A 12,289-nucleotide genomic window follows, 5' to 3' on the forward strand; every position below is an offset into this window, starting at 1 on the left:
GGTCAGAGACCTCTGTGGCCATGGAGAGTGACTAGTCCACTTTCAGTATGGGCCTCAGCAACATACACAAGTCTTTCGGTTATTAAATCAATTGCTTTAATGAAAAATTAAATGGATGGATTTTAGCTGGTATGAGCTTCTTAGCTGTTTGAGAAAAAACGAAGCAATTCAACATGCCTTCAGTGAATACGATATTAAAACTGAAGACTTTTGTATGAGTGGTTATAGTAAATACCAGGACAATAGTAGGGAAAATATATTTCAAAAGACATGCGATTTACTCTCAAGACTAGGATGCTTCCTGCCTTCTTTTTGGTTTCCTTTGCCCCCTTTCAGTATCCTTCTGACCCTGTTAGTTGTCCAGGTCCTTCAAGTCAAGTCAGAAGGAAAGTGGATCTGACAGTACCTAAAAACATTTTAGCAAGAATTTGTTGAATACATTTTGAATTTGCTTTTTAAAATAATCTGTGGATTAAGGGTTCCGAAGTAGTATATCTTTTGTGGTGAAATTTTCGTAGTTACTTTTGCAATGTTGGGTCTTTCCAGAGAGCGCTGAAGTGACAACCCGGGCAGTAATTCTCTTCTGTCTACGCAACGCAGTGATTGGATCTTATCTGTAGATCTTCCGGGTACCGCACCCTACTGAAAAAGTGAGCTTTAAATTACTTTAAAATGTACGTGTCAAGGAGGAGGAGCAAGATAGCGTAAACGTTCATAAACTCCTGTCCTCCCACAAAAAAAGCCCGAAGAAAACAAGCAAACACTGATGAAATTGATAATATCGGAACTTTGGACATCAGTGCAAGGGTTGGAGGACCAAAGTGAACACTGAATCAAGAAAAAAGTAGCATACAAATCGCGGTAGAGCAATGGCTCACCACAGGTCTGCACCCCACCCCCTTCCCCGGCTCAGCGCAGCCATATTGAGCAGCTGTGGTTGGCGCCTCAGGGCAGGGAGACAGCAGCTCCTGAAAATGGGCAAAGGGGGTGGGAGGACTGGTGGGAAGAAAACAGTGATAATTGGTAATCCCGAAGGGGAGTAGCTGAGGTCGGAGTAGCATAGCCAATTTTCCTGGGTGGGAGGAGTCTGGTACTGCAATAGTCAGCATCCCCAATGTGGGAGTCAGGTGGTGAGGTGGCCACATCAGGTACTGCAAGCCATAGAGTTTGGTGCTGAAGTGGCACAGTCAGCACCCCTACTCAAGGAACCTGAAGGTGAGGCACTGATGGCTGGCACCCCCGGGCGGGGGGCAGGGAGACTAATAGTGAAGTGACAATAGCAGGTGCAGCTAGATGGGGCATCTGGTTTTGAAGAAAAAACCTGCAACCTTCAATAATTTACAATAATAATAACAGTAATAAAGAGGAAGACGGGCAAACCCTAGAGAAGGAGAAGAATCCAATCCCAAGAGATATCACAATTTAAGAGTTAAATGTCCTGGTTTGAACACACAACCACTGAAACAGATGGAATTCAACATTTCCAGCAGTATTTATGAAAGTATTTTTCTACTGAAAATCTTTAGTTTGTGAAAATCAAATTTAATTTCATATCTTTAGAATATGTGGTATGTTGTGAAAAGCTATCACAAAACAAATTAAAGCTAAGTGTTAGTTATTTTAGGGTAAGGTGCAAGGCATAATAATTTGAAATCATGAGTCTTAGGGATCCATTCAGTTCAAAGTGACTGTTTTATTACTTTGACATCATTGTATAATCATTACACCTTGGACGACTTTAAATAAGATATATACTGTTTCCACCTTGGCGGTGGGCCAGCATACCTTCCCCTCATTAACAGCGTGTCATAGTGGAAAGTCCCTATCCACTATCTCGAGAATTGTTTTACCAATCATCTGTTGGGACTTCCCTACATACTTTGTGAAGAATTTAACATTAGTCTAATTTATTGCACTTGTTTTTATACTCATATTTCTTGGGTCATTGAATTTCCAGGTCGTAGAGTATATGTATATTTAGCTTTAGTGAATGCCACCAGTTTTCTAATGTGATTACACTAATTTTCATTCACCCAAGCGGTGTAGAAGAGTTTATTTTGTGTGTGTGATTTAGGTGAACGTTTACAGTACAAATTAGTTCCTCATTCAAAAACATGTACAAAATTTTTTTTGTGATATTGGTTGCAATCTCACAATGTGTCCGCACACTACCCCTTTCCCTGTGCACCCTGGGTTCCCTGTGTCCATTTGTCCAGTTTTCCTGACCTTTCCTACCTTCTCCTCTTTGCTTTTGGGCAGGTGTTGATTGAATACTTGATTGAACTAAAAAGCATGTTCCTCATGCATGTTATTGTTTGTTTTATAGGCCTATCTAATTGGCTGAAAGGTGAACTTCTGGAGTAGCTTCATTCTGAGTTAGCAGGATGTCTGGGGCCATTGTCTTGGGGGTTCTTCCAGTCTCTGTCAGATCAGTAAATCTGGTCTTTTATTTTGTGAATTTGAATTTTGTTCTACATTTTTTCCCCCTGCTCTGCCAGGACCATCTTTTTTTAAAGATTGGAGGTTCAAGTCCACCCAGGCACTTCAGAAGAAAGGCCTGGCAATCTACTTCTGAAAAATCAGCCATTGAAAACCCCATGGAGCACAATTCTACTCTGACGCATACGGGGTCACCATGAGTCAGAATTGGCTCGGCAGCAATTCTGGTTTCATTTGGTTGTTGGAGTCTCTGTGGAGAGAAAGCCTCACAGCACAGGCATTCTGTGTTGTCTGCAGGACTCTGCCTGAAGGGCTCATTCAGGTGTGTCCTGGGTGTCACTTGAGCATCCAGCCCCAGGATACTAAGAAGTGGGCTGTTTCTTTGGGTTGTAATAGTATCTCCATTTCTTCTATGGAAAACTGGCATTTCTTTCTTATTTCAGATTTACCGTGTGCCAAATGTTATTTTCCCCAGCTTTCCTACCAATTCTTTTTTTTTTTTATTGTACCTTAGATGAAGATTTACATAGCAAACAAGTTTCTCATTAAACAATACACGTATTGTTTTGTGACGTTGGTTACCAACTCCATGACACGTGAACACTCTCACCTTCTCGACCTCGTGTTCCCCATCACCAGCTTTCCTGTTTCCTCCTGCCTTCTCTTCCTTGCCCCTGGGCTGGTGTGCCCCATTTTTTTTTTTTTTTTAATTTTATTGTGCTTTAAGTGAAAGTTTACGAATCAGGTCAACCTCTCATACAAAAATTTCTATACACCTTGCTATATAGTCCTAGTTGCTCTCCCACTAATGAGACAACACACTCCTTCTCTCCACCCTGTATTTCCATGTCCATTCAGCCAGATTCTGTCCCCCAAGGCCTTCTCATCTCCCCTCCAGACAGAAGCTGCCCACATAGTCTCATGTGTCTACTTGAGCCAAGAAGCTCACTCCTCACTAGTATCATTTTCTATCTTACAGTCCAGTCCAATCCCTGTCTGAAGATTTGGCTTTGGGAATGGTTCCTGTCTTGGGCTAACAGAAGGTCTGGGGACCATGACATCCGGGGTCCTTCTGGTCTCAGTCAGACCACTAAGTCTGGTCTTTTTACGGGAATTTGAGGTCTGCATCCCACTGCTTTCCTGCACCCTCAGGGCAGTTGTGTTCCCTGTCAGGGCAGTCATCGGTTGTAGCTGGGCACCATCTAGTTCTTCTGGTCTCAGGCTGATGTAGTCTCTGATTTATGTGGCCCTTTCTGTCTCTTGAGCATTTCCTTATGTACCTCTTAGCTACCTGAATGTCTTCTTTAGTGAAGTGTCTGTTCATATCCTTTGCCCGTTTTTTAATTGGGTTCCTGTCTTTTTGTTGTTGAGTTTTTGCTGTATCATGAAGATTTTAGAGATCAGATGCTGACCAGAAATGTCATAACTAAAAGCTTTTTCCCAGTCTGTAGGTAATCTTCTTACTCTTTTGGTGAAGTTTTGGATGAGCATAGGCGTTTGAATTTTAGGAGCTCCTGGTTATCTAGTTTCTCTTCTGGTGTTTGTGCACTGTTAGTAATTTTTGTATACTGTTTATGCTGTGCATTAGGGCTCCAAGCGTGGTCTGTATTTTTCTTCCATGATCTTTATCATTTTAGATTTTGTATTTAGGTCTTTGATCCATTTTATGTTAGTTTTTATGCATGGTGTGAGGTATGGGTCTTGTTTTATTTTTCGCAGATGAGTGTCCAGTTATGACAGCACCATTTGTTAAAGAGATTGTCTTTTCCCCATTTAACTGACTTTGGGCCTTTGTCAGATGTCGGTTGCTTTTATGTGGATGAGTTTATGTCTGGATTCTCAATTCTGTTCCATTGGTCTATGTATCTGTTGTTGTACCAGTACCAGGCTGTTTTGACTACTGTGGCAGTATGATAGGTTCTAAAATCAGGTAGTGTGTGGCCTCCCACTTGGTTCTTCTTTTTCAGTAATGCTTTACTTATCCGGGGCCTCTTTCCCGTCCATATGAAGTTGGTGATTTGTTTCTCCATCTCATTAAAAAACATCGTTGGAATTTGGATTGGAATTGCATTGTATCTATAACTTGCTTTTGATAGAATAGACATTTTTACAATGTTGACTCTTCCTATCCACGAGCAAGGTATGTTTTTCCGTGTATATATAGGTCTCTCTTGGTTTCTTGCCGTAGTGTCTTGTGGTTTTGTTTCTATTGGCCTTTTATATCTCTGGTTAGATTTATTCCTAAGTATTTTATCTTCTTGGGGGCTACTGTAAATGGTATTGATTTGGTGATTTCCCCTTCGATGTTCTTTTTGTTGGTGTAGAGGAATGCAACTGATTTTTGTATGTTTATCTTGTATCCTGATAATCTGCTGAACTCTTCTATTAGTTTCAGTAGTTTTCTTGAGGATTCTTTAGGGTTTTTTGTGTGTAATACCATGTCATCTGCAAATAGAGGTAGTTTTACTTCTTGTTTACTAGTCTGGATGCCCTTTATTTCTTTATCTAGCCTAATTGCTCTGGCTAGGACCTCCAACACAGTACTGAGTAAAGGGCATCATTGTCTGGTTCCTGTTCTCAAGGGGAATGCTTTCAGACTCTCTCCATTTAGGATGATGTTGGCTGTTGGCTTTGTATAAATGCCCTTTATTATGTTGAGGTATTGTCCTTCTATTCCTATTTTGCTGAGAGTTTTTATCACGAATGGGTGTTTAACTTTGTCAAATGCCTTTTCTGCATCAATTGATAAGATCATGTGATTCTTGTCTTTTGTTTTGTTTATATGATGGATTACATTGTTTTTCTAATGTTGAACCATCCCTGCATACCTGGTATGAATCCCACTTGGTCATGGTGAATTATTTTTTTTGATATGTCGTTGAATTCTTTTGGCTAGAATTTTGTTGAGGACTTTTGCGTCCAAGTTCATGAGGGATATGTCTGTAATTCTCTTTTTTTGTGGAGTCTTTACTTGGTTTTGGTATCAGGGATATGCTGGTTTCATAGAATCAGTTTGGAAATATTCCATCCTTTTCTATGCTCTGAAATCACTCTGGTAGTAGTGGTGTTAACTCCTTCTCTGAAATTTAGTAGAACTCCTCAGTGAAGCCGTCCGGGCCAGGACTTTTTTTTTGTTGGGAGTTTTTAATTGCCTTTTCAGTCTCTTCTTTTGTTATGGGTTTTTTTCAATTGTTCTACCTCTTTTTCTGTTAGTTTAGGTAGGTAATGTGTTTCTAGAAATCATCCGTTTCTTCTAGATTTTCAAATTTGTTGGAGTACAGTTTTTCATAGCAATCTGATATGATTTCAGTTGGGTCTGTTGTGATATCGCCCATCTCATTTCTTATCTGGGTCCTTTGCTTCCTCTCCTGTTTTTCTTTTGTCACTTTGGCCAATGGTTTATCAATTTTGTTAATTTTTTCAAAGAACCAGCTTTTGGTCTTGTGAATTCTTTCAATTGTTTTTCTGTTTTCTATTTCATTTAATTCTGCTCTAATTTTTATTATTTTCTTTCTTCTGGTGCCTGAGGGTTTCTTTTGTTGCTGTCTTCCTGTTTGTTCAATTTGTATGGATAATTCTTTGATTTTGGCCCTTTCTTCTTTTTGTATGTGTGCATTTATTACTATAGATTGACCTCTGAGCACTGCTTTAGCTGTGTCCCAAAAGTTCTGATAAGAAGTGTTTTCATTCTCACTGGATACTATGAATTTCTTTGTTCCATCTGTAATGTCTTCTATAACCCGGTGGTTTTTGAACAGGGTATTGTTCAGTTTCCAAGTGTTTGATTTTTTTTTCCCTGCTTTTTCTGTTGTTGATTTCTACTTTTATGGCCTTATGTTCAGAGAAGATGCTTTGAAATATTTCAGTGTTTTGGATCCTGTTAAGGCTTGCTTTATGACCTAATCTGTGATCTATTCTAGAGAATGTTCCATGTGCACTGGAAAAGAAAGTATACTTGGCTGCTTTTGGGTGGAGTATTCTGTGTATGTTTATGAGGTCAAATTGGTTGATTGTGGCATTTAGATCTCCTGTGTCTTTATTTAGCTTTTTTCTGGGTGTTCTGCCCTTCACCAAAAGTGGTGTGTTGAAGTCTCCTACGATTATTGTGGAGCTGGCTATCTCACTTTTCAATGTTGTTAGAGTTTGTTTTAGGTATCTTGCAGCTTTGTCATTGGTTGCGTAAACATTTAATATGGTTATATCCTTCTGGTGTATTGTCCCTTTAATCCTTATATAGTGTCCTTCCTTATCCTTTGTGGTGGATTTAACTTTAAAGTCTATTTTGTCAGAAATTAATATTGCCACTCCTTTTTTGATTGCTGTTTGCTTGATGTATTTTTTTCCCATCATCTGAGTTTTAGTTTGTGTCTCTAAGGTATGTCTCTTGTAGGCAGCATATAGATGAATCGTGTTTTTTTTTATCCATTCTACCACTCTCTACCTCTTTTTTGGTGCATTTAGTCCATTTACATTCAGTGTAGTTATGGATAGGTATGAGTTTAGTGCTGTCATTTTGATGTCTTTTTTGTGTGTTGTTGACAGTGTCTTTTTCCTACTTAATTTTTTGTGCTGAGTAGTTTATATATTGTCTTTTCCTCTTATTCATTGTCTTTTTTTTTTGCTGAGTCTTTATTTTTTTCTTGTATTTTACTTTGATGAGTAGGATAGTTAGTCTGCTTTGTGGTTACCTTAATATTTACCCCTATTTTTCTAAGTTTAATCTTAACTTTTATTTCTTTATGTCACCTTGACTTTCTGCCCATATGAAAGATCTATGACTACATTTCTTCATCCCTCTTTATTGTTTTAATGTTGTCTTTTTTTACATAAGGACATCACTGTTTCCCTGTTTTGAGTGTTTTTTTTTAATCTTGATTTATTTTTGTGATTTCCCTGTCTGGGTTGACATCTGTTGCCCTATCCTGTGTTCTAGTCTTGGGTTGATATATGATATTATTGATTTTCTAACCAGACATCTCCCTGTAGTATTTTTTGTAGCTTTGATTTCGTGCTTACAAATTCTCCAAACTTCTGTTTATCTGGAAATATCCTAAGTTTGCCTTCATATTTGAGAGACAGTTTTGCTGGATATATGATTCTTGGCTGGTGATTTTTTTCCTTCAGTGCTTTATATAAGTCATCCCATTGCCTTCTTGACTGCATGGTTTCTGCTGAGTAGTCTGAGCTTATTCTTATTGACTCTCGTTTGTAGGTGACGTTTGGTTTATCCCTAACCACTTTTAAAATTCTCTCCTTATCTTTGGTTTTGGCAAGTTTGATTATAATATGTCTTGGTGACTTTCTTTTGCGATCTACCTTATATGGGGTTTGATGAGCATCTTGGATAGATATCTCGTCATCTTTCATGATATCAAGGAAGTTTTCTGCCAACAAATCTTCAACAATTCTCTCTATATTTTCTGTTATCCCTTCCTGTTCTGGCACTCCAATCACTTGTAGGTTATTTCTCTTGATATACTCCCACATGATTCTTAGGGTTTCTTCATTTTTTTTAATTCTTTCATCTGATTTTTCTTCACATATATTGGTGCCAAGTGTTTTATCTTCAGTCTCACTAATTCTGTCTCCCACTTCTTCAACTCTGCTCCTTTGACTTTCTATTGCGTTGTCTAATTCTGTGGTTTAATTGTTAATCTTCTGAATTTCTGATTGCTGTCTCTCTATGGTTTCTTCCTGCTTGTTAAACTTTTCATTATGCTTTTGAACAACCTTTTTTAATTTATTCAACTTCTTTATCTGTGTGTTCCTTACCTTATTCTGTGTTTTGCCTGATCTCATTCCTGATGTCTTGAAGAGTTCTGCATCTGGTAATTCCAGCAGGACATCTTCATTTGGAATATTCTTTGATTCTTTGTTTTGAGGGCTTGTTGAAACAATCATGGTCTGCTTCTTTATGTGATTTGATATTGACTTTTGTCTCTGAGGCATCTGTAAGTTATTGTATTAATTTATTTTATGTTTGCTTACCTTACCCTAGCTTCTTACTTTGTTTCATTTTGATAAGCCTAATTAGGCTGCTTGAGTGAGCTAGCTTGATTATTTTTGCCTTTGAAGCTCTAACGTCCTGTCACTAGATCTCTAGAGTTCTTACCAGGCATATGAGTCTAGTAGTCCTTTCAGTTTTCTTGTATGAATTCAGCTCAGGTGTCCAGGTAGTTGGTCATCAAGTGTGTGGTACAGGCTCTGTCCTACAGTCTTAGAGGGGCAGGGGTTATTGGTGTAGGTACAGGTATCTGGTTTCAGCAGGAGATCACACTGTGAACAAGGCAGGGGGCTGAGATCCATCCCCTGAGTGCCTGTGAGGAAAGTACATCCCTGTTACCTAGGGCGCACAGGTGGGGGCGTTCTTCAGCTGAACCAGGAGCACTCAGTGCTTTTGGTTGTAAGGATTGGGAGGTACCAATTATCTTTGACCCCTGTTGTGGGTGGCTAGGTGATGTGGGTGGAGCCACCAGTCCTCAGGCACCTGATGTGGGTAGGGAAGGACCCTGTTTAATAGGCAAAGTGGTGTCAAACATCAAACACCCATCTCTCCACCGCACAGTTGAAACAGTTGCAGTCTGCCAACAAGTGCCCATTCTCCTGAAGTGAGCCCACACAGGTCCACGCAGGGGTGAAAGGTGGTCAATGTCTGCAGACCATTTGTGCCTGGACAGGAGCCACTTCTGTCCTGAGCTCCTCAGCTTAGTGGAGCTGGCAGGTTATCTTTTCCCCCAGTTGTGAATTTATTCCTTCTTCAAGGCTGGCAGAATGGCCCAGGGCATGCAGCAGGACCTATATCAGGCCCAGGGAAATCAATAGCCACTGAAGCAGACTTGGAGGCTGTGGGTGTGGTTAAATATACACAAGTACTTGGCTTTTGCTGAGAGTGCCGTTATTCTCTGGTTCCAGAGGTGTGGGTAGGCCGTGCGGCTCACTGTCTCTTCCTGAGCAAACTGCATCCGGAATGCTACTGTTAGCCCCACCAAGGTTGTTCCATGGGTTCGTGCCTGAGGGTTCCCAGCAATTTAGGTCCAGCAACTCCTTGCCACTTCTGAACCATCTCTCTCCCCTCTGCCCCTGCCGCTCAGTCCATTTCCTAATTTTGCCTTTGATGTTCAGGGTCCCTAGCTTGTCATATATATAATCGTTTCACTTGTTTTTTTGGGTCTTTGCTGTAAGAGGGATGACTGGAAGCATCTGACTACTGCGCCATCTTAGCCCCACCTCTAGTCTCATTTTGTTTTGTTGGCTGAAGGGTGAACCTCAGGAGTGACTTCATTACTGAACTGTTTGGGGGCCATACTCTTGGGGTTTCTCCCAGGCTCTTTCAAACCAGTAAGTCTAGTCTGTGTGTGTGTGTGTGTGTGTGTGTGTGTGTGTGTGAATTTTGTTCTACATTTTTCTTGAGCTCTGTGTGGGACCCTCTGTTGTGATCCCTGTCAGGGCAGGCGGTGGTGGCCACTGGGCACCATCTAGTTGTGCTGAACTCAGTCTGGTGGATGCTGTGGTAGTTGTGTTCCATTAGTCCTTTGGACTAATCTTTCCCTTGTGTCTTTGGTTTCCTTTTTTCTCCCTTGCTTCTGGGACCCTCTATTGTGATCCTTGTCAGAGTGGTTGGTGGCGGTATCTGGGCACTATCTAGTTCTTCTGGGCTCAGACTGGTGGAGGCTGTGGTTCATGTGGTGCATTAGTCCTTTGAACTAATATTTCCCTTTGTCTTTGGCTTTTTTCATCCTCCCTTGCTCCAGATTGATTGGGACCAGTAGAGTGTCGTAGATGGCCACTCACAAGCTTTTAAGACCCCAGACACTACTCACCGAAGTAGGATGTAGAAAATTTTCTTTATGAACAGTGTTATGCCAATTGACCTAGATGTCCCTTGAGACCATGGTCCCCTGCCCTCAGCCCCAGTAACTTGATCCCTGAGGTATTTGGATGTGTCTAGGAAGCTCCTGTGACTTTGACTTGGTAAAGCTGTGCTGACTTCCCCTGTATTGTCTTCACCAAAGTTACCTCTTGCTACTGTCTAATTAGCGATTTTTCCTTCCTCAATCCTCCCCTTCCTCCTGACTATCAAAGATTGTGTATTTTTTTTCCTGTGTCTAAATCTTTTCTGTATAGGAGAGTTCTTGTTGCTCCACCTCCTTACCAACACTTGATGCTATAAATTCTTTAATTTTAGCTGTTTATTGGTATCCGAGTATTCAAAGATCTTGGATGAGATGCTTGATGTTTATAAAAATTACTGTGAATTCAGAACAACAATTGGGAAGGTTTATAAAATATCCAGTGATTTTACTATCATTTAGGACATTGAATTATGTTAAGATTTCTGAGATAAGGATTTCCAAAGTAGTTAAGTAACGTATGAAATTATGCAGTACTAATTTCACTTACTTTACAAAACCTGAGTATTGAAAATGTATATTGCAGCTTATTTTCTTCTTTTAAATCTGATTAAATGGTAGCACTAGTTAGAATCTGATTTATTCCTCAGGTTAGATATATTAAGAAGATGCCTTATCAGTATCCCTGAGGTCTGTGATATTTTTGTTAAATGAAGGGCTGTAGAGCTCAGCAGTTGAACTGAAGAAATTGTCAGTTTTCACTTTGTACAGATCAGGAGATCAATTTAGTTTTAAGCAGTTTATCACTCTTCAATATTAAAAAAAAAAATTAGGTCATTCAACTCCAAACATGAGTTCTAGACATGGAGAATTAAGGTTGTAATGTCATGGTACCAAAATATTTAATTAATTTAGTTTAAGAAGATTGGTCCAGTTTTATAGTTACCTTAGCATACTATGAAAACTGGCTGCAGTTTTGTTTCACTTGACCAACTACTGCATTCCTAGAATCTGGTTTAAATTAAGTATATCTCCAGATAATAATAAAAAAAAAAAAATTAGTGTATGCATGTATATTAAGTATATTAGTATGTTGTAGTAGTATAGAATATGTAAATTTACCGTTAGCAGATCCTATCTTTATGTTTGATTTCTTTGAATATCACTAAGTGCCTTAGCAAGCACTCCATTAATACTTGCTCAATGATTTTATTATATCTCATATCATAAATATCTCATTATCTTACTGTAGGTCACTTTTTGTATGGCAAAGGTGTTTGCATTTTACCTTTTTATTTTGTTTTAATAACATCCATCTATGTCCCCTTCTGTTCTTAGGTTTAATATCACCTGATGCCAAAATCTGAATAAAAGTTGTGCTAAAATAAATTGTAATAGTTTACCTGTTTTAATATTAGAATATACTTTGAATATGAAAATTTAATGTTATCATGGATAATTTCCTCATGTCAAGTGTATAGTAACAACTACAGTGTTAAAATAATAGTAATAATAATAGCTAACACAAGTACTCACCATATGCCAGGCACTCTTCTAAGGAGTTTTCCTGCATAACCAATGTAATCCTCACAAACATACTACGAGGTGGGTGATAGTCTTACCTCATTTTGCAAAAATTTAATAAATAGTTTATTTCCATTTTTACCTTACATTTTTTATTATATTGTGTGCTTCAAATTTATTTGAAAAAATGATAGGAAATATACTTTTTTTTTTTCATAGAAAAACTATGTCCTATACTGAGAACAAATGGATATCAGTTTATACAAGGCAGCGGAGACAAACTTGAAGTTTCAGGTAAGCATATACTCCTTTACAAAGAAGTATTTTGTGTAAAATTATCACCAGATATGTAATATATCGTATGCGGTTCTTTGACATAGCACCTTAAGACCGTAATATCAATATAAAGAAAATCAAAGTAAAGAAGATGATGTGGGAAACATGCTGAGAGTTCTATTTAGCTTACTTTAAGATCA

General features: G+C 38.9%; 1 protein-coding gene across 1 annotated transcript in view; it reads left to right on the top strand.

The window, feature by feature from the left end:
- The window catches only part of COL19A1 (collagen type XIX alpha 1 chain), a 378,654-nt gene that overhangs the window by 13,505 nt on the left and 352,860 nt on the right, over positions 1 to 12,289 (top strand). The window contains exon 2 of the mRNA XM_010586804.3: positions 12,033 to 12,107. Coding sequence (XP_010585106.3) covers positions 12,033 to 12,107 — 75 coding nt within the window. The remainder of the gene's footprint in view (positions 1 to 12,032; positions 12,108 to 12,289) is intronic.

This window comes from Loxodonta africana, chromosome 1 (genome assembly GCF_030014295.1).
Source record: "Loxodonta africana isolate mLoxAfr1 chromosome 1, mLoxAfr1.hap2, whole genome shotgun sequence".
In the NCBI taxonomy this organism is placed as follows: Eukaryota; Metazoa; Chordata; class Mammalia; order Proboscidea; family Elephantidae; genus Loxodonta; species Loxodonta africana.